Source organism: Caretta caretta, chromosome 9, assembly GCF_965140235.1.
Source record: "Caretta caretta isolate rCarCar2 chromosome 9, rCarCar1.hap1, whole genome shotgun sequence".
NCBI lineage: Eukaryota > Metazoa > Chordata > Testudines > Cheloniidae > Caretta > Caretta caretta.
Genome location: NC_134214.1, coordinates 28203697 through 28224317, shown reverse-complemented (window position 1 = coordinate 28224317; position 20621 = coordinate 28203697). Strand labels below are relative to the sequence as shown.

Sequence of the window (20621 nt, the reverse complement as noted above, 5' to 3'; positions counted from 1 at the left end):
CAGCATTATTGAACACAAAACTGTAACACAAAATTATAACTTAACAAGAGTAACCTCAGACTGTCATTTTTACTTAGCAACTGACATACCTGTTTTGTTTCCTGACAGCATATCATTGCAAGTGTGTGGACCCATGGCTGACTAAAACCAAGAAAACATGCCCTGTGTGTAAGCAGAAAGTGGTCCCTTCTCAAGGGGATTCAGACTCTGAAACAGACAGCAGTCAAGAAGAGAATGAAGTCTCTGAAAACACCCCTTTGCTTCGACCATTAGCTTCAGTTAGCACTCAGTCATTTGGGGCTTTATCAGAGTCTCATTCCCATCAAAACATGACTGAATCTTCAGAATATGAGGAAGATGACAATGAGGATATTGATAGTAGTGATGCAGAGAATGGAGTGAATGAAGAGAGTGTAGTGGTTCAACTACAGCCCAATGATGAAAGGGAGCATAGGGTGGCAAATACAGTTTGAGCTTCAAGACTGCTAGTGATCAATCTCATAAGAACAAAACTGTTCATAAAACTATACTTTACGTACACTTATATAGGGAATACATTCTATTTGGTGGCCTCTTTGGTTACTTCAATAGATGCAGCTCTTCATGTAGTGTTCTATGGTTTGATCATATTACAGACAGATTTTTTTGGTTCAGTTATTCATTCACATATTTATCTTTTCAAAATGAACAGTTTAACTGGACTTCACAATACTAATGAATAATGCCAGGAGTCTCCATCAGTAGGGATATCACAGTAAACCAGAGACTCTACTTTAAATGTCAGTATCTTGTTGAAATGGGATATAGCCAAGAAAGTAGATTTTTTTCCCCGATTACAGCTTGTAGGCAAGATTGGCTTATACTGATAGCAATATTTATTAAACATATGGTAAGCGCTACCCCTCCAACCTAATCAAAAATGTATATGGTTCCTGTGTTTCTGGGGTTTTCCCAAAACTGCCACCACTACTGAAAGAAAGAGGTAGAACAGTTCAGTATTCTTTTAGCAAGCAGATCAAAAAGCAGGGAAACGGATGCTTTAATCTTGACAGCAGTGATTCTGCTACTTTTCCAAGTAATCCTGTTGAGCTTGCAAGAGCAGTTTAAGGTTGTGAAGGAAATTTCAGAATCAGTTAGGTTTAAAATAGCTCACACAAAAAGATTCATAATGAACATCTTATTAATCGGCCCCATTGGCTGATAGCAGCTCAACTAATTTCCTATAACAATAATGCAGGGGCTGGGAGTGACCAAAACAGCAAGGCAAGCAAAGCTGTATATAGAAATACTGAATTGTAGTAACTGTTCTATTGATCCTCACATCATATACCTCTAAATAAGGAGCATTTTATGCTGCATTAGTCTGCTAACCTATGTACATAGATAAATTGTTTTTTCAAGTATTTGATTTGAAAATGAGTGGTTATAAATATTTAACAGAACTCTGTACTTACCAGTGTATCATGAAAACCTAAATTATATATAATGTCATTATAACTGTGTATAATCAAAATGCAAAGATTTTTTATATGGCCTTGTATAAGGGGGATTTGAAAGAATGTTAATAAACATGTTTTCCACTTTAAGTACTAGCAGGAATTTATTAAACTGTCACATTGCATACATGCTGCCTTTTATTTATAATATAATTAAGGCCAAAGAATGATGGTAAGGTTATGTACTTAAAAAGAACCAGGAAACGCAAATGTTAGGGTTCCCATAACATTAACTCACCTACATTGCACCAAAGGTATAGCACAGGATACAAAAAACAGTATAGTGATCAACATTATGTGCACTGTAAGTGTGATAATGTTTCATAGAAAACTTTAACTTTTGTATCACTCCCTTGTTTAAATTTGTGATCTTAAAGCTGCACCAACGTAGATTTTTGGCATGTAATTTGTGTAATTTTCAGGAAAAAAAAAAGATGGAGAAAAGAAAGCCTATGCCATTAATCACTCCTACTCCCCAGGCTGGCCCCTTAAAGCCAGCAGAGTCTATATTTGTGAATTGGTAACCAAATACCCAAAGCCTGGATTGAAGAGATTCCTGGTGAGGCCCCACTGCTTTCACAGCTTTGATGCACAGTGCAGTCACTCCTCCCTTGCCTACCACCTGGAAAAGGAAGTCATTTCTGCTGGAGAGGTGTATTAGTAGTTAGGGAAGGTTACTGCACACTACTGGAGGAAGTCAGACTTAACAGGTTGTGGGGGCTTGGGAGGAGTTGTAGATGAACAATGGTGTCTCTCAGTCCCTCACACCCCTAGGCATCCCTGGTGAGGTCAAGCAGAATGTAAGGCTTATCCTGTATATCATCACCATGCACTCACCCAGATGCAATTTTTAAGTGTAAATGTTATTTTCACTTTCAAAGTAAGCCGTGCAGTTATTCTTCAGTGAAGTCCAGGCACACGCCTCGTTTGAAGACAGAGGTTCAGGAAAAATATAATTTAAAATGAACTGTCTTTTTTCCATGCAAAAAATTTAAAAGAGTTTAACAAACTCTTGCCTCAAACAGCTGGCGTGTAGTAGGCTGCCTGATTGGCTACCCCACCTGATTGGTTGGAAGAGTCACCACACTGGTTCCTTAGCTCAGCAGCAGTTCAGTTGGCTGCTCAAAGCAATTAACTACAGTTGCATAGTAGCTAGTTGTTCCCAGCCCTGTTCCTGCCTTGCCTTGCCTTATGCCAAGTCCTGAATTTTGGCTCTGACCCTTGACTCTGGCAGCCAACTCCTGTTGTAACCACTGGCCATGACCTACCAGAGTCCTAGTCACCCACCAGTTAAATCAGGCTTATAGAACCTCCAAATGTGAGCAAAGGGATATTTTTTGGATGGAAGGTAGTGAAATTTTGTCTTAAACTCATGTAAGGACCAATGTTAACTCCAGTGTAGATATACCCATTCACTGATAGATCCTCCTCCCTTCAGAAGTAAGAGCAATCCAAACCTACAGCAAAGGAAAAGTATAGAGTTGTCTTCAAAGTTTTGAAATGTGATATACATGAAGCTAAACAATTCTACCACTCTGTTTATACTACCATGTACAGCTGGCTCCCATCTTTGATGAGCATTTGTTTAAATTATGCCTATCAAATCCAAAGCCAGCTCCAGTTGCCCTCAAAAAATAGAAGTTAATGGTTTAAGATATAGCTATATTTTGACTACTTGTTTAAAAAAGCATGTCAGCCTTCATGAAGTCATAAGTCATTCTTGAAGTTAATGTGGTAAAGTAAATGTAAAGTTCATACATTCGAAAGCATTTGCAGCTGTTTCAGCACAAGATAGTGTAGGCATATTCTGCAACTATCTGAAGATTAATAGAACTATTTGTGTAGCCCAAGTATAAACAGCTCTTTACAAAAGCCTAGCAAGGGGTCTGTTTCGGTTAAGGTGACCAGATGTCCCGATTTTATAGGGCCAGTCCCGATATTTGGGAATTTTTCTTATATAGGCATCTATTACCTCTCACCCCCTGTCCTGATTTTTCACACTTTCTATCTGGTCACCCTAGTTTCGGTGGCTCCTGGAATGGGAGAAAGCAAAAGGACAGGAGGGGATAGGTCCCATGAGATTTCCAGTCCCCCCAGAACTTATAGGGTAAGCTTGAGGTCTCGTAGGATTTGGCATGTAATTTGGACCCATAAGATCTTGCAGGAACAAGTGCAAGATTTGGAGCCATAGGCTCAGAGCCACTTCCTTCCTGTTTGCTGGTTTCCAGCAGTCAATCCACCCTTCATCTGGGGTAGCCTCTGTGGGGTCTGGCACTTCCTCCTTCTACTTACTGCAGATGGGCCAGCAGCTGTGCGAGGTGGCAGGACCAATCCCTGCTGGCTTTACCTTAAAGTGATTAACTTTTGAGGCTACCCATGTGGAGCTGTTCAGGGGGTATGTCCTGGGCCATGGTAAGGGCTGCCTGCTCTCCCCTCTGGGCCCTGTGGGGGTTAGGAGCCCTGGTGGGGTATTCTGGCTACCTTGGGCTGTGGGCCATGCCCATGAGGGGCTGTTTGCTGCCTTGCGGGACTTGAATTGGTGGTGGCAGCAGCTGTTGGATGTATGCTTCACTCCAGCGGGACGCTGCCCCAGGAGCGAGTCCCATGTGCCCTCCTGGCTGCAGGGTGGAATTCACCTGGTTATTCTGCCTTTTTGTTCTATTCTAGTTGGTTCTTACCCTGGGCCCATTACTGCTCCAGTGGGGCAGTGGTGGATGGATTGATTATCCTGGTCTGGGACTAACATGCCCTGGCTTGTTCCTTGCTCCTGGTACAGAGCCCCTTTCTGTGTGAGCATTCCCCATACTCAAGGTCTCCCCTTAATTTCTTGTGCGGCCCTAGCCATACTTGCAGCCTAAATCTAACTTACATAGAAACTGGCACTGCTGGAAACCTCCAGTCACTGGCAATAGCTGGTATTTCCAGGGTTGGTCCTGCTGGTGACTTGGTCCCTCTGAGCTGTGGCCAGCAAGACTGATACAATCAGACGCTTAGTGAGGACTCTCCATTTCCACTAGAAATATAGACTTGAGATCCTTTCCTACAGCAGTTTAATGGGTTAAAGGTCTGCTTTAAACTGATGCACTTTAGTTAGAGGTTTACACACTTATGTAGTTACAACATTAGGGCAAACATCCTTAAGATAGATAGGCCCTTAGACTGCAGAGCATAGTGTGTTCATAACTGTCCGCTGAGTTCTCGTGAACTTGGGTGTTCGTTCCCATAACTCCTACAACACTTACAGCATGAAGGTTATAAAAGCTGCTCCCCTGCCCTGTCCCCACCCTCCCACAAACAAACAACAATAACCAAAAAGTGAGCCTGTTTCCTCTTTATCTCGGCTCCTCCTGCAAGAGTCTTTGTCCATGAGAATGCATCCTTTTAAATTCTAATTTATAAGCTGCAGGAAGACAATCCTCTGCCATTGGAAGGCAAATGACTACTCCCACCACACCTTGCTGAGCTCCCACCCCTCCTAATGGAAGCCAAGACAATGGTGTAGGAGTAGATCATCTGGTGAAAGATCTAGAAAAGCCCTGTGACCCATGCATTGAGCAAACACTGGATGAGATGTGGGAAGGGTTATGTGAGGCTGTGCAGAACTGATCTGGTTGTTAGCTTAATTCAGTGTGTGAAATGTCTCAGCAGAAACATTCCCTTACTTTCCCCTCCAGCGCACCCTTGCTTACAGAGCTAAAGCAACTCTGCTTGCAAAGTAAGGCTCCACCTCTTTGCTAGAATCTCTGCCATGTTGGGGATATGGATAAACAGGGTAGCCCCAATGTTCTGTCCCTCTGTGCTCATGAGACTGCGCCATGTCCCCAACGCAGGATTCAGCCTTCAGCTTTGCATGGCGGCAGTCTGGTCTGTTAAATGGGAGAATCCAATGGCAGCTCTGCTGACCCCCCTGGCCTAACTGGAGCTCTAAGAAAAGGCTGTAGTGTAGGTGGGAGCTTAAGCCTCTTTGCCAGCCAATGCCTGGATTTAAACATTTTATTAAAGCCAATGTTAAAAAAGATTATATAATACATAGATTGAGAAAAGAGTGTCTGTACATCTGGGCATAGTGCTGAGATTATCCGCAAATACAAAGTTTGTTTTTAAAGTCATAAGATACATATAGTGCATAATCAGCAATAACCCAAATTTAGGTGAATGAATTTCAGAATACAATTTAGATATTTAGCCTCCGTGCATTCGGGTACATTACTCATGAAAAAAGCTAAACAGAGAGTTGGTGGCGGAAAGCAAAATATATCAATGAGTGAAAATTGTCCCTAAGTAATTGAGAATTTAGGATAGGTTGTCCATTTAGAGAAAAAACAGTCCATCAGGAAAGTATTTGAGTTACTTTTCTGACTGCGCTTATTACACTGCCTTACAGTATGTCCATCTCTGTGCTTGCATACCAGTCCTGCTCAAGCACATCAATCAGTGACAGTGCAGGATTCTTCCAATCAGATGGGTGTTTCATGGAACCACAGACTGACTACAGTGTGAATGCACCACTCATGTGCTGGAAGACCTGAACATTAATTCCCAGATTCCTGAATGGGGGAAATGGCTCAACACTGGAATTTCTTCCATGTCTCTCTCCCTGTGTGCCCTCAAGTGGGCATGGGGAGTGCAGCTCAGGTGCTGAGCTGAGCAGAGCCCCTCTTACCCCAAATGGCCCATGCTTGTGCAAGGTGCATTGTGCTCTGAACAGAGGCTTGTATGTCTCTGTCCTCCCTGACAGGAAATGGAATGCACTTAAATCATTCTAGCAAGAGTGGAGTTAAGGGAAGGACACCAGGGCTTATTGTGTCTCATGTCTCACCCACTGCCCTGTAGAAGAGAGAGATTTCCTTTCCTAGCATGGAGCACAGCAGCCCTTTACAGGAAGGGGAAGGAGTGACTTCACCTGCATGGAATCCTTAATGTGACGAAGGCCCTCTCTTCTGTCTAGCGATAATTAACACTAACCAAACAGAAATCTGCACACAATATTCATTTCACAGTCAAGAATGTGCCTGGGCTTAACAGCAGCATAGCTAATGCTCTCTGGATTGCAAGTCAACAGATTCAGAGCTCTAGCACTGGAGGCCAAGGAAGTGCCAGAACAGATGTCAACAGTCCTATGGAATCTTGGTTGCTAGAAGCTGTATCAGCAGCCAAGGGAGCACTTACACTGCACACTTTTTTAGCTTACACAATGGTGTATAAGGAGTTTATGGGGGGAGTGAGGGGGTCTACCTATACCAGACCCCCAAATTTGGTGGTTTGTGGTCTTGCTATAGCTAACTGGCTATCCAGGGTGGCCTTTCACTGTAAGTCTGGGGGTCATCTGAACTCCCTGTTGGGGATTCATTGTTTGCAGGAAGGGGGAGGGTTGGGCCTGACTGCTGGGATGCAGAGCAGTATCAGAAAGCCAGTGACCTTGCAGGTTCTGAGGCACTTAATTGAGGTTCTTCCTCAGGCCTACCCTTCAGGGGATGAGGCTGTACTCTTCAAGGCAAGTCGCTGTGTTAGTTTTCTTCAGGGGTCATCTGGGCCAGTGAGTTGTTTCCTTCAAGCAAAGGAGACTCTTTGGGGTGGGCTTTCATACTACAGGACATGTAGTGGGATGGTGACTTTCTAGGGCTCAGGTCCACAGCTCAAAAACCGATCGAATTGGGGTTGGTGAGGCTGTTACAGATGGTGAGCCATAAGGACCACAGGTTTTAACCAAGTCTGCTTCCTTCCCCAGGTCTATCATACAGAATGTATCATAGCATGCCTACAGCTGGCATGTGGGCACAGCATTGTGCACTAGGTTTACACAGGAAAGTGTGTAATTCAAAAATGGTGTTGCACCTGAGCCTCAGGCTGGAAGCGATTTTGTTTTGGCACAGCAGATGGGGCATGCACTGGGGCCAGCTCATACCTCTCTTGCATGGGCTGGCACCCCATGAGGACATGCCTGACATCACTGTTACGCACTGAGGGCAGAATGACCTGGGAAGGCTAAGCAGGATCTTGGACTGCTGGTGGGCACGTTTCCTGGCATGGAGATAGCACGGTACTAGCTCACAGGGTTTAACAAACTGCAGTCCACCCACAAAAACGGTGGACAGAGCCCCAAGGAAGACTAACTGGAAAGAATTCATATGGCTGGAGGCCCACGGTATCTCAGTTATCAGCCCAGAACTTTATTGAGAGGAAGGAGTGTACTTCCCTGAAACAGGATTGGCTGAACTTCTAGGTTGCCTGTGGGGGTGGAGGCAGTCAAGTTGATGCTGGCATCTCTTTGTGGTAGGTGCCCAGAGTAGGAAGTCGCTGACTTGGGCTCCAGATCCAAAATGGTAACACAGTGGGCAGCCTGAGGACACCTCCTTACAAAATGGGAGGGAGGGAATCATGTTTAACTCCCTGTGAGCAAATATGAACCAGGGGCTGGGTACTACTCCCAATGTGCTTGACAGCATTGCTGACTGAGGGGTCACGGTCCCCTCTTGCCTCAACTCCTGAAAGGGGGAGGTATGCCTGTGGAGGTGCCCAGAGACTGTCCTAGTATGATGATTGGCTTCCCCTGCACTGGGAGCAGTAAGAAATGGCAAAGGATCAATGGGATGCCAGTGACTGTACTGGGCTGACCCAGACAGAACCTTGGATGTAATTTGGCTAATGAAGTTGTGGCCTGCTTAAAACCCATACCATGTGTCCTTGCCTTCTTCCATGCAGTGAGCACTCCAGTAGACATTTTTTAAAAACTTGGGCTCTTAAATAAAAAAAAAGACAAGAGAGATCAGGCAAAGGATATGGAGTGATTATTGGTGAACAAAGGGCAGGGAAAGTTTATGAAAGAAATGCACGTGGAGGAGGACAGAAAGAGAATTTAGACAAGTACAATTGAAGGAACAAAAGGGAGCGTGAAGAGGAGGAAAGTGGAGATGTAAGTAAGGGCTTGAACAGGAAGTCAAACTTTCATCTGATGCAATCAAAGACTAGAAGCCAGTAAAAGGATCCAGGCAGAAGACCCAGTGATTTAGACAGCAACAGTGTTTTCGTTGGACAAGTCAATAATCAAGGTGAGATGATACCAAGTTATGCAGGAAGATTTTTAATAGGGAGAAAAGGGCAGGGAAAGGACACGGAGCGCACAAGGGTGGGAGATCAAAAGGGGTACCATCTAATAAAACTGTAATAATGGGGGACTTCAACTACCCTTAAATAAGCTGGGGGAATGTCAAAAGTGGGACAATGTTTTTAAATGCAATTTCTTGATTCCGTAATCAATTGCTCCTTAGGGCAAGTTAGTCAAAAATAGCCTCCCCCTTCCTCTCCTCTGCTATAGGATTTAGACCTAAATAATACACAAGTTACTGCAAAAAAATAAGTGTAGATGATACAGTAAGTAATTGACAATATAATAAAATGCAGCATCCTTAGGAGAGGAAAGTTACAAAAAAAAACAAACCCCCAAACCCTAGTACGGTGACATTGAGTTTTAGAAAGGGGGATTTCGAAGCTTGTAAAAATAGCACTGAAGTCAAAAGCAAAGAGACATTCAAATCCTTTTGGCTTAGATACTATTTAAGGTAACATTTCTCAAAGTGTGAAGCATGCACCCTTAGGAGGCATGAAAGACTAGCCAAAGGGTGGAGTAAAGGGAAGCAAACATTTATAAAGTGAAGCAAGTGAAATCAGACTGAGTTTGTAGAGAACTTGAAACAATGGCTCTAGAATTATCCCATTCATTTCACTGGGTGCCAATTCAGATGCCACTTATACTTTAATGTTAACATTAACTATTTCACTGTTCAACGCATCCCAGGAGGGACATAGCATTATTTGAGGAGTAGTGCACACATGTAAGTTAAGATATGCAGGCCTTTAACAATACATTAGTAGGATTACAGGGAGGGGAGGAATGACACAACTGGTTCAATTTTCCAGAAAAAGAGAGCGGGTTCAGATTTCAAAAGTTTGGGAAACAGATTTAAGGAAACAATGGAGAGTCTCAGATGGCGTGCATACCTCTGAACAAGGCAAGTAGTAACCCAGTATGGCTAAATAGAAAACTCAAGAGAGATCCTTCAGAAAATTGAAATCAATGCCTAGCAAAGACATTAAGAGTATAAATTAAGCAGGCAACATGCAAGGAGGAAGTTAGGAAGGCTACACCAGAATCTATAAAGTAAATAGCTAAAGATATGAAAACAAATACATTTCTTAACAATGGAAGGAAGGCTGTAGGAGTCCCTGGTTCTGGTGGACAGCAAGGGATTAAGTGTGCACGTAAGGAGCATAAGTCACATTTAGCTTCTCTGTAGCATCCTTCTGTTCATTAAATTTCATTACAGAGGATATTGAAAAGATACCTACCCTTTTTGGTAATAAATGAGCTGGCTGAACTACTAATAAAACTATGAAATTTCCCATTAAAATCAGTAACTACAGTAGAGATGTGCATGCTACAAAATTACATGTACTTTTTTTATTGAAGGTAAGGTAAGACTGGGAGCTGTAAGTTAGTAAGATTTATTTCTGTACTTGGCATAATGGTTGGAACAGTAATAAATAGAACTATTAAAACACCTAGATTATTATGATAGGATAGGGAGTAAGTAGCAGGCTTTTATAAGGGGAAGTTGTTCCTTTTTAAATGTTCTTTGAACAGGTCAATAAACTGGATAAAGGCTGGTCATTTAGAATTTCAGACAGCCTTTCACAAAATGTCTCATGTGGTTATTAATTAAAGTACTCATGGGGGGATGAGGCAAAGAACTAACATGGATAAGAAACTGGCTGAGACAGAAAAGAGAAAGAATTAGTCAATTTTTATCATGAAAGTTTAAGCAAGGGGAAGTCATAAGGTTCTGTATAGGACCAGTGATATTTAAGCTATTTATTAATGATCCAGAAAAAAGGAGCAAACAAAGTAGCAGCAAGGTTTGCAGACGATAGTTTAGGTTAGTCAAGACCAACCTACTCTGGAGGAATCCTAAGAAAGTGAAGGATGGAAGACACTATTACCCCATGAAATTCACTGGAGACAAATGCAAAGTAATGCACAATGAAAGGAATTATTTGCGCTAAATATACTCCTTACTAGGTTCTACACTAACATACTAGAAAAAAATTCTAGGCATGTGAACAACACAAATACCTCTGCTAAAATTTCAGAATGGGTCAAAAAAGGAAACAATGGATAATAAGGAATAGGATGAAGAATACTAAAAATAGGTTACGATATAAATGAATGGTATTCCCTCACCTGAAACACTATATTACATTTTGGTGACCCTGTCTCAAAAAACAGCAGAAATTGGAGTTCACAGACGAGCAATGAAACTGAGCATGAAATAGCTTACTTATGCAGAGTGATTGCCACTGAAGTGCAATAAGAGGGAATGCGGTAAAAGGTATACAAAAATGAATGTTATAGAGAAAGTAGTAGATTGAGCACTTTCATATAGTGTTCTTGTATTATGAGGGTGAATGAGACTGCAAATTTTAACAGAACAAAATATTATTCATACAATGCAAGAGTTATTCTGTGGAACCCTTTGCTACAAGATACCACTGAAGTCAAGAGCTTAGGAGATTTTTAAAACAAACAACAACGATTAAACATGTATATGGAAACATCCAGAGTTACAACAGGGAAAACAAAAACAAAACAAAAAAAATATTCTGGTGGAGACAATCCCTCAAGCTTTGAGGCATAAACCAGTCTTAGTGATTTTCCCTGCAACTAGGTTATTCCTTACCTGTCTATTGCAAGGTTTCTTCTGAAAGATCTGATAGTAGCTACTGTCAGATATGTTGCTTCAATAGATAGATCACAGGACTGATCTAACAGATTGTTTCTTATTTTGGTGTTAAAGGAATATTCAAGACTCAAATCCTTAAAAAGTGGGGGAGAGGGTGTCTTTGTAGCATAGTGGAGTTGTCAGATACAAGAGGAAGTGGAGCTGAATTAGGAGGAAAGGAGAGACCAATGTTAGCAAGGTAAGAAAAAAAGTTAGGCAACAGTTAGAGATGCAAAATTTTTGTCAGGTGGAGTAAGATACAGGTCTCAATGGAGACAATGGGCTGAAAGTAAGGAGTAATCAAAAGGTAGACATGAGATAAAGATAAAAGTGAAAAAAGAAGTGCCCCCTTTGACTAAGGATAGTCCTGGGGAAGTTACTACTTAACCTGGTGAGAGTACCCGTGGTGTCAGCAGCAGGCTCTATGGGTATGGCTACACTGGCACTGTACAGCCCTGCAACTTTCTCGCTTAGGGGTGTGAAAAAACACCCCCCCCGAGCACAGCAAGTTACAGGCCGGTAAAGCACCCGTGTAAACAGTGCCCCAGAATGGCTCCCAGCGCTCTAAGCTAATCCCTCCTGGAGGTGGGGTACTGGGAGAGCACTCTCCCAGCGCTGGTGCACGACCACACTCGCACTTCAAAGCGTTGCTGCGGGAGCGCTCCCGTACAGAACAGAAGGGAGGGGGAAGATTGTTTAAGACAAGTAGTGGGACAAGACGGATGAGATTTTTCCAAGCACAGTTTAAGAGGAGTTATCTGGAATCTTAGGGCTTGTCTACACTGGCAATTTACAGCACTGCAACTTTCTCGCTCAAGGGTGTGAAAAAACACCCCTCTGAGTGCAGCAAGTTTCAGCGCTGTAAAGCACCAGTGCTGGGAGTCTTGCTCTCAGGACTGGTAGCTACACATCTCATGGAGGTGGGTTTTTTTTTTTTTTTTTTTTTTTAAAAAAAGAGTGCTGGGAGAGCTCTCTCCCAGCGCTCTGCCAAGACCACATAAGCCATGTTAAAGTGCTGCCGTTTTTAGACTAGCCTTAACTTTGCCAGTTTAGACTAGCCCTGAGTTAAGATTAGGGTCTCATGGACTGCGTTTGTTTCCTTCCTTGGGTAGGTGTAGCCTAGTGAAGGAGAAGTTAAGTTTCAGGTGAACTTGCAGAGACAATTCCTATATCTTCAAAGTGCACCATGTTTAGAAGTAGCCATCATGCCCGTTACCAATGTAGCTGGTGTCCTGAGGACTGGCTGGCAGAATTTGTGCACGGTCATCAGTCAAGACCATCTGAAAGACTTGCAGAGTTTGAAGCTGGTTAACTAGCTGGATGCTAAACCGTTTGACATGTTTTCTCCAAGAGCAGTGTGGATTTGTACAAAGAGGGTTAGTTCTTATACTAATGGAAACACTAGTACAGCACTGGTCACATCCAGCCTGTTTTAAAGGAGGGTAGGTTACAAAAAGTGTTCATTGCATTCACATACCATTGAGGAGGCTTGGGTAGAGAATGTTTAAACAGCAACCCTAACAGTAAAGAGAAACTGCCATGGGATTTGCTGGATTCGAGAAGTCAACAACACTAGTTTCCCTTAGTAAAAGTATCCCCTTCTGCCGTACAAGACTTAAAAGAAGCAAACATGAAGACTATTAGAGCTCCTGCTATGACTTAAGCTCGATAAGCGGTTAAGTCAGCTTAGTGTTCTAAACAGTCATTTTTACAGCAAAAGGACTAGCACATCAGTACAGTAATGCTGTCCCACAAGTTTATAATCCCTGCAGAGCTGAATTACATTTTGAGGCACACACAAATACCAAGTTAGTGCAGTAAGCTACACGATGAAGTGTATTGCTTCAGAAAAGTCTGGTGCATAAAAAAGTTACAAGAGTCTGATTTTATTTGGTTGGAATAAATTTATTTCGTCTGTAAACAAGGTGTTTAATAGTTATGGCATTTTTTGAAATGCATATTAAATCAGATGAGTTAGACTGTATCCCAGATGTAAAAGTGCAGGGAAAGAAATGGACAAATCAGCAACAAGAATTTGTTTAAATCTGTACATTATCCACAAGGCCCAAATAATAGAAGCAAATACTAGAATGTCCCTAAAGTAGTGCCATTCAAAAGAAATCCTTATAGTCAGTTAAAATCCATCTCACAATAGCAACAGTTCATTTTTTTTTAAACAATAGTATGGCACAGAATACATATTAAAAAATTCATCACAAGACAGCCAAGTCAGTTATTCCAACCAATACCATCTCCCATTTATTCTTTTGTATACAGAGTTCTGCAGTTCTCTTTAAATGGACATACAAGTTAGTACCGTGCTTGAATGGACCGTCTGGTTACACATTTTAGATGACTAGTGCACGAGGCAGTTTACTCCAGAATTTCTGCAGCAAGAGCGTGGCAGGCAAAATGACTATTTCAAATTTGAAATGGTATCATTTTAACAATTTTAAGCTTATGAACTACCACCCCTCACACAAACATTGGTTTTAGAGCAGCATGTTTCTTCACATTATCAGTTAAATCTGACAGAAAGATTGGAGTATAGGCTACCAGTATATAGCTGAAGGTGGCAGTTTTCCACAATGACCCTGTAGTTTCATATAAAACCCCAAGCTGCAAATTAAAAATTGGTCCTATGAAAAACTGAAATCGGACACACTCCAGATGGTTATGTTGGGATATCTAATGTCCATAATGGCAGCTTTTTATAATTCAACTACAGAACTGGAGCTGGCAAAAAAAAAAAAAAAAAGTGCCTGAACTATTGCAATGATGGAATGTCCCTAGGTATTCAGTCAAGGACAGCAGTTGTAAGATCGTGAAGAAAACGCATCTACACTTTTTGATAGTTTTGCAGTTGCACCCATTAAGCAGCGTGTACTTCAGACACTATGAAGAGTTTTGTAAGTTTACAGTTAAGTGCAACAACAAAACTAATGAAACACAATAGCTTTTGAGTGCAAATTGGTTAAACAAACCAGGCACTGTATAAAAATAGGTGGAAGCAAACAAAACGTGGATGAAAGAGTGGACAGGGAGAGAAGTAAAGATATGCATGCACTCCCCCCCCCAACCATGCTCTACAAAAGGAAGACTAAATGAGCTGTGTAATTGCTCAAAGTGCTGAAGAGACATTGATCAAATTAGATTGTACAATCGGCACCTTGTGTTTAGTGTTTAAATTGTTTTAGTTGTCAATATCGTATTAATTGCTAAGACAAAGCAAAGCCTAGACTTGGCATTCTCCCCCTCCTAAAACATTTTTCAAGGTATCATGCATATCATTTTTATGCTGCAAAAATGGTGCCAGATATGGGACTTGGTTACATACAGTGGTTAACATACAAATGAACACGAGGGTAACTGGAATCATGATATTAGAAAAAAAACAGATAAATAAAAAAAAACAAAAAACATAAAACAACTACCATCTACAGTCTGGTAGCACTGTGAACATAACTGGTTGGTGATGAAGACAGTTGCTAGATGGATGGGGAGAGGCTGCTTAGATGTCAGACCTCCTCAGGTATAAAGCCAGTTCATATGCTTTCTTGTTCAGTGTCCCTCCATGGACACCTTCCTTTCCCATAACTATAACCAATGCTGGAGTACACAATGAAACAAAACAGAAATGAACAGAATTAAAGAAAAAAACACCTTTCCCCACCAACAAAGGGATACAAAGGAGACACAGGTTCATACCCCATCATCCTGCATTGCTAATAAAGTTTCCAGAATGTAAGGTTTAAAGCTCACTGCCAGGAAAGTTTAATAGCAATTTCCCCCTAATACTTAACAGTCTGCCTAGCAACTAGAACCCAGAGTCTCTCAAGTATTTTGCCATTGAGTGTGCCTTCTTGTTCAATCCGCCTCCATGGACCCCTTCTTTGCCCATTACAAAGACCAAGACTGAAAGAGAAAAGAAAAAAAAAAAGAGGTTTTAAAGGAGTGTGTTAGACAAGGAAATAATGCAAGTTTTAATAGGATATTGCAATAAGTACACCAATTCAGGTTTTAATATTTGGATATTAAGTTGGCTTTACAAGAGCTTTCTAAAGTATAGATGTAGACAGGGTTGGGGGAGAGAATCCTCTGACTTCAGAGATGGAAAAGTTGTGTGCTAGCCATAAGACTTTGCAAAAAACCTGAACATATTATGTAACTGCCATTTAAAAGATAAAATGTATCATGGTGCATGTTATCATCTGACCTCTCTGACCAGGAAACCCTGGGTACATCTTATAAGGTAGACAATGTGAAGATGTTAAAAAGGAGAAAGATAGCAATGTCAGTAGACATAGCAGATTCTAGTATTTTTAGACTAGAGATTAAGTTCAAAGTGGTAACGTGTACACTGCAACTTTACCAGGTGTGTTTTGTTTGGAAGTTTATTGGTAAACTTTAAGTAACTTTTAAGTAGAAGTCTGTGTTTATGACACTACTGTAAAGTAAAGCAACAACGCAGTTCTGGGGGAAATGTTGAGTCCCTCCTTCCGTTATAGTGCAATTAGCTTTTTGTATGGAGTAAAGTAATTCTGAGCTGATTTTAAATCTAGTTTCCCCTTCCCCCCCCCCCGACAGTAAATTGACTACAAAAATAACAATGTTGCTTTACTGGAAAGAGTTTCCTACAGAACTATAGTCAACAGAACATTACATGCCATGAGGCTTTATATGCTAACTGCCACCAGATGTCACTAGAACAGAGTACATGTAAACTTGGAAGGATTAAATTTTTTTTAAGTAAATGTTGGTAAATATCTATTTCACCATCCACAAAAGCCAGTGAAATACTATTTCCATCAATAAATGAAATTTACAGATGGACAAAGCAAGAAATATTATTTGAGAATGAATTAAGAGTTTGATATGAGAATATTTACTTTGTATATTTTGATGCGATGTTGACAATTTGTTTTAACATTTATAATACTAATTTTTTGAATCTACTATTAAATAATTCTGTCTCCCCCCATTGTGTGACCCTCCCATAATTTTACACAACTGAACATTTAAATCAATAATTGAAAAAAAAATGCTTCAAAGTAAACACTGAAATTATAAAAAATAAAAATCAAATTATGCCAAGCATAACTACATGTTACGAATTTTGCTTCACAAGAACACTGGCTCATCTTAATTGTGCTTTGAATTAGGACTGGTGAGACAGGAATCACTGTAATATAGATACATTGTGCCTACGTGTGGGTATACAGCAGAACATCACAAAGACCAGATCATAAGGGGACGTATCTTAAATAATGTAAACTTCAAAATAACTATAGCAAGCAATTATCTAGATAGTGATACTATTTTCCTTATAAGGAAAGGAAGAAAATTAGTTACAGTCACGGCCCAAGCAGCACAGAAATCTTTACCTATTCCATTTGACCGTATTGTTAAAATACATGTAACATCTCCACAGCCTACGTAAAAATACACAATACAGCAGTGTCTCTGTAGCTATATTTTGTTTATACATTGACCTTGGTCCCTAACATACTCAGTCTACAACAGCTAACAACAGAATGCCTAGATAATGTCTTGGATGTCCTCATGTTGCTTGTACCCAGTGTTTTGAGAGAAGTTTCTTTTGGAATGGAGTCCAGCTCCTTCCAAGTAGGGTGTATTTTATAGAAGCTTAGATGAAATGCACAAGTAGTTAGACAAGCTTTATATAAATAGCCTGCAGCTACCCAATTGGACAGAGTTCATTCATTGCCCCAGAATCAGACTTCCAAGGTTCTCAGAGAATTGTTAAGAGTTAGTGTAAAACTTATGATTCAAACTAGGTAGTTCCATACAAGAAGTTCAAGTCTTTGTGGAAGAAATTTTAATAGAAGTCACTTTACAGCAAATTTATGCTGAACAAAATATTTCAATAGGATGTAATAACATCGACCATCATGATGACACTATGCTTTGGACTCCAAACATTTTAACTGCAATATACCTAATGCAAATGAGTGACAGACTACATTTAATCCAACTGATACACAGGCTACACTAGCTTGTTAAAATCTGTAGGCACAAGAAACCATTTGGTAAAGACAGTTAAGTGCCCAACTGTGGTCATTCACCTAGGACTGCTAGATACGGATCTAGTCCTGGAAAATAGATAGACCACAATTACACCAAGATTGCATTGTGGAAATTTAAAAAAAATATTTTTATGCAGATTAAAGTAAGTAATTTAATGATTAGAGCTCAGTTTTGAAGGTTGCATTCTTGTTTTGATAAATTTAAATTTTTTGAAGAAAAAAAAAAAGGTTACAGCTTACCTCGACCAGCTCTGCCTACAGCAACATTGTATGTTGGCTCGCCACCATAACTCTTTGTCCTGATGTCCATTGTGCACTCACTATCAATATACAGGCTATCTCTGATCACAGAGCACTTCTTTGCACCAAGAGTCAGACCATTGGTGAAGAAACCCTCTCGGTCTTTTCCTACAATCATATCTATTTCTATGGGCTGTCAAAAAAGAAATTCAGTGTTACACAGCAAGCTCTCACAACTACCTTTCACAGAAGACATTGGATTTCATGTACTTTAAGTGAAGTAGCTTACAGGTTAATTTCCACTCAAAAGAGACTTGTCACCAGCAAAAAGATTTGAAAGGGACACTCAAGTTTTCCTAAGACAAGACACTTTGGAATTGAGTGTTTTGTTATTCAGAGATATATTTTAATTAATTTAGTACCATTTTAAGTGAACACAAGTGCTACTTTGAGATATTTCAAATATTAACTGTACAGTTATAGATTAAGTCTGCAAGACTGATAAGGCCTAGAAGCTAGATTCCAGTAAGTCTTCTTTTTGAAGAAGGGAATGTGATGTCATCAGGCATTTTGCTAACCACATGGCCATTTATTTTAGTAAGTGAATGAATCAGACTTTTGTTAATTGATAATGAGGTACCAAAAAGGCCTTCAGGACCGCATCCAGATAACTATGATGCAGGTGTTCCCCAGTGCTATTTGCCTCCTTAACAACAATTGGTGGGATATTAAACTCCTTCCAGGTCAGCTGCCACAGGTCTCTGAAAGGCCAAATAACAACTATGTTTCTAATACAAACTGTAGCCAAATTGATGATGTACAACAATGTTCAGCTGTGCCCTTTTCTAGGCAAGGAATGTTACATAATATCATGCCTAAGTTTCAATGACTCAGACAGTAAACTCAGAAACATAAAGCCATACCTCCAGTAAATGCATAGGTCTCACAGTACCCTAAAAAGTGGGGGAGGGGATCACAGTGCTAAAGAGACCCCTCTGTGCAGAGGGAAATCGTGTTATCTAGTCCCTACAGGGCCCAAGATAGGTTACATTTAGAAAGGTGTCAGGCTACATTAGCCCCCCATGCTGTTTGCCCACAAAGTCTGTGCCCCCTTCCATAGGGGAGTCTCTCTACAGCACTGCTTTCAGGATGGAGGAGGAGGTGGGGGTGGGGTGAAGGCAAGACAGGAGCAATATGCTTCCTAACGGCAAGAAAGCAAGTAAGAAGATGGAAGGCGTTGCCCTCCAGAACTGCACAGTCATAGCAGGCCCTGGCCATTTCCAATCACAAACCAGGACTCTGCAAGGCCACATCTTAACAAGGTACAAAGACACCTAGGGGAGGAGACTCAGTCAGCAGCTGGAAATCCTCAGGGCACCACTTATTTAACCATCTTCAGGTAAGGCAAGGCTGGTTGCAGGGCTGGTTTCCCCAGCGAGCGTAGCCTGTATGGCTACTCCCCACTGACATCACATCCTATGAAGGGGTATGATGAGGAGGGGGTACTGCTGTGGCCATGCAATGAGATCACTTAACTGTGGAGGTGGGGGGAGAAAGCTTTTATGCAGGAGAGCAGCCTTTGCATACCAAGGCTACCAGCAAAGAGGGGCCTAAGGAGAGAAAGGAGAACGGCAAGCACAGGAGCCACGGGGGGGGTAAATCCAACAGGACGTCACCACTTAGCCAAGCCCTCCTCTCCCTAGAGAAAGCAGTAACCCCAAATTCCCGTGCAGAAGACAGAGACCTAGAGGATGGATTTGCAGGGGAAAGGCACGTTTTGCTGCAGACTGATGCACATCATGACACAAGGTTATAATCAAAACATGCAATTTCACCACCACCCACAAATATCGGTATGGCCTAAAAGGGCTCCCAGTCTAAGTCAGTCTTCCCTGATCCGTAAAGGGTTTCCGAGCCCTTTACCTGGGAGATCTGAGCGGTGGGTGGGAAGGGGGCTGTGCTGCAGGAACGGGGATGATTAATACCTCTGAGGAGGACAGACGGGGAGGAAAGGACAGAGAGGAGGGGGGGGGAATCAATGGCAGTGCGCCATCTTGGAGATGAAAAACATGTAGCCAGGGGCGAGGATTCACGAAAGCCTCCTACGCCGGGTACGTAAGTCGGTCCGCAGCAACGCGCCTGGGCGCAGGGAACCCTACGCCAAGTCTCTCCTGTGCCCGGCCTTTCTCTCCTCCTCCCTCCGCCGCATTGCCGGCTCCGGCTTAGCCCGCGCGACGGGCAGGTGCCCGCAGCACGGCGCCGGGGGCCCGGGCAGCAGGCGGGGGTGGTGAGCCGCAAGCCGCCGTCGAGAGCCGGGCCCGCTCCGCTGCCCTCGCCCAGCGCTCACATAACGGTCCCCGCTGGCCGGGAAAGCGGCAGACAAAACCCAGCAGCGCCCTGGGGAGCGCCCGGGCCCCTCACGCCGCCCGAGCTGCGCCCCACACGGCCCCCCCGGGGGGAGGCGGGAGCTGCAGGTACCGCCGGCGGGGGCGGCACCCCCACTGGCGGCGCTGGGCTGCAGCCCGCGGGCGCCAGGAGCACACGGCGGCGGCTCTTTGCTGCATCACCCCCTCCCCTCGCCTCCCCCAGCGGCTCTCGCTCCGCGGCCCCCGGGCAGGGGCTAGAGCCGGGGCGGGCGGGAGGCTCGCAGCCGGCGCGGGGGCCGCGGCCCTTACCGTGATGTTCTGGAAGATGCCCCCGGCCGTGGCGGCCCAGACGTACTTGGCGTCGCAGTAGCCGACGATGGCGGCCTCCTGGCAGCAGCCATCGCACATCAGGTTGTCCACGTAGCTCTGCCAGCCGGCCATCGTCTTCGCCTGGCGCAGTCGGGCGGAGGAGCGGAGAGCGGCGGCGGTCTCACAGGCGCGCGCGAAGCGGCAGCCGAGCCCTGCAGCGAGCAGCGCGCGCCCGGCCACGGGGAGAGGAGAGGAGAGGGGGTGGGGGTGGGGCCGCCTCCGCCGCGCTGCTGCTGCTGCTGCTCCCCCTCCCCTCAGCCGCGATGCTCCGAGCCGCCGCAGCAAGAGCAGCGGACTGGGGAGGGGTAGGGGGAGAACGCGCACCTG

At 43.0% G+C, this 20621-nt stretch overlaps 2 protein-coding genes across 7 annotated transcripts in view; one reads left to right on the top strand and one right to left on the bottom strand.

Annotated features, from left to right (window-relative positions):
* The window catches only part of RNF13 (ring finger protein 13), a 103491-nt gene extending 101905 nt beyond the window's left edge, over window positions 1-1586 (top strand). For all 6 annotated transcript variants that reach the window (XM_048863824.2, XM_048863825.2, XM_048863829.2 and 3 more), the window contains one exon: window positions 109-1586. In XM_048863824.2, the coding sequence (XP_048719781.1) occupies window positions 109-473 (365 nt within the window). In that variant the 3' untranslated portion in view covers window positions 474-1586. The remainder of the gene's footprint in view (window positions 1-108) is intronic.
* Window positions 1587-13156: 11570 nt separating this feature from the next.
* PFN2 (profilin 2) lies at window positions 13157-20496 on the bottom strand. The gene is made up of 3 exons (XM_048864125.2): window positions 20235-20496; window positions 17560-17752; window positions 13157-15187 (listed from the first exon to the last, which is right to left on the bottom strand). The coding sequence occupies exons 1-3, from the start codon at window positions 20364-20366 to the stop codon at window positions 15090-15092; spliced, it is 423 nt and encodes a 140-aa protein (XP_048720082.1). The 5' UTR covers window positions 20367-20496; the 3' UTR covers window positions 13157-15089.
* Between the last annotated feature and the right edge of the window lie 125 nt (window positions 20497-20621).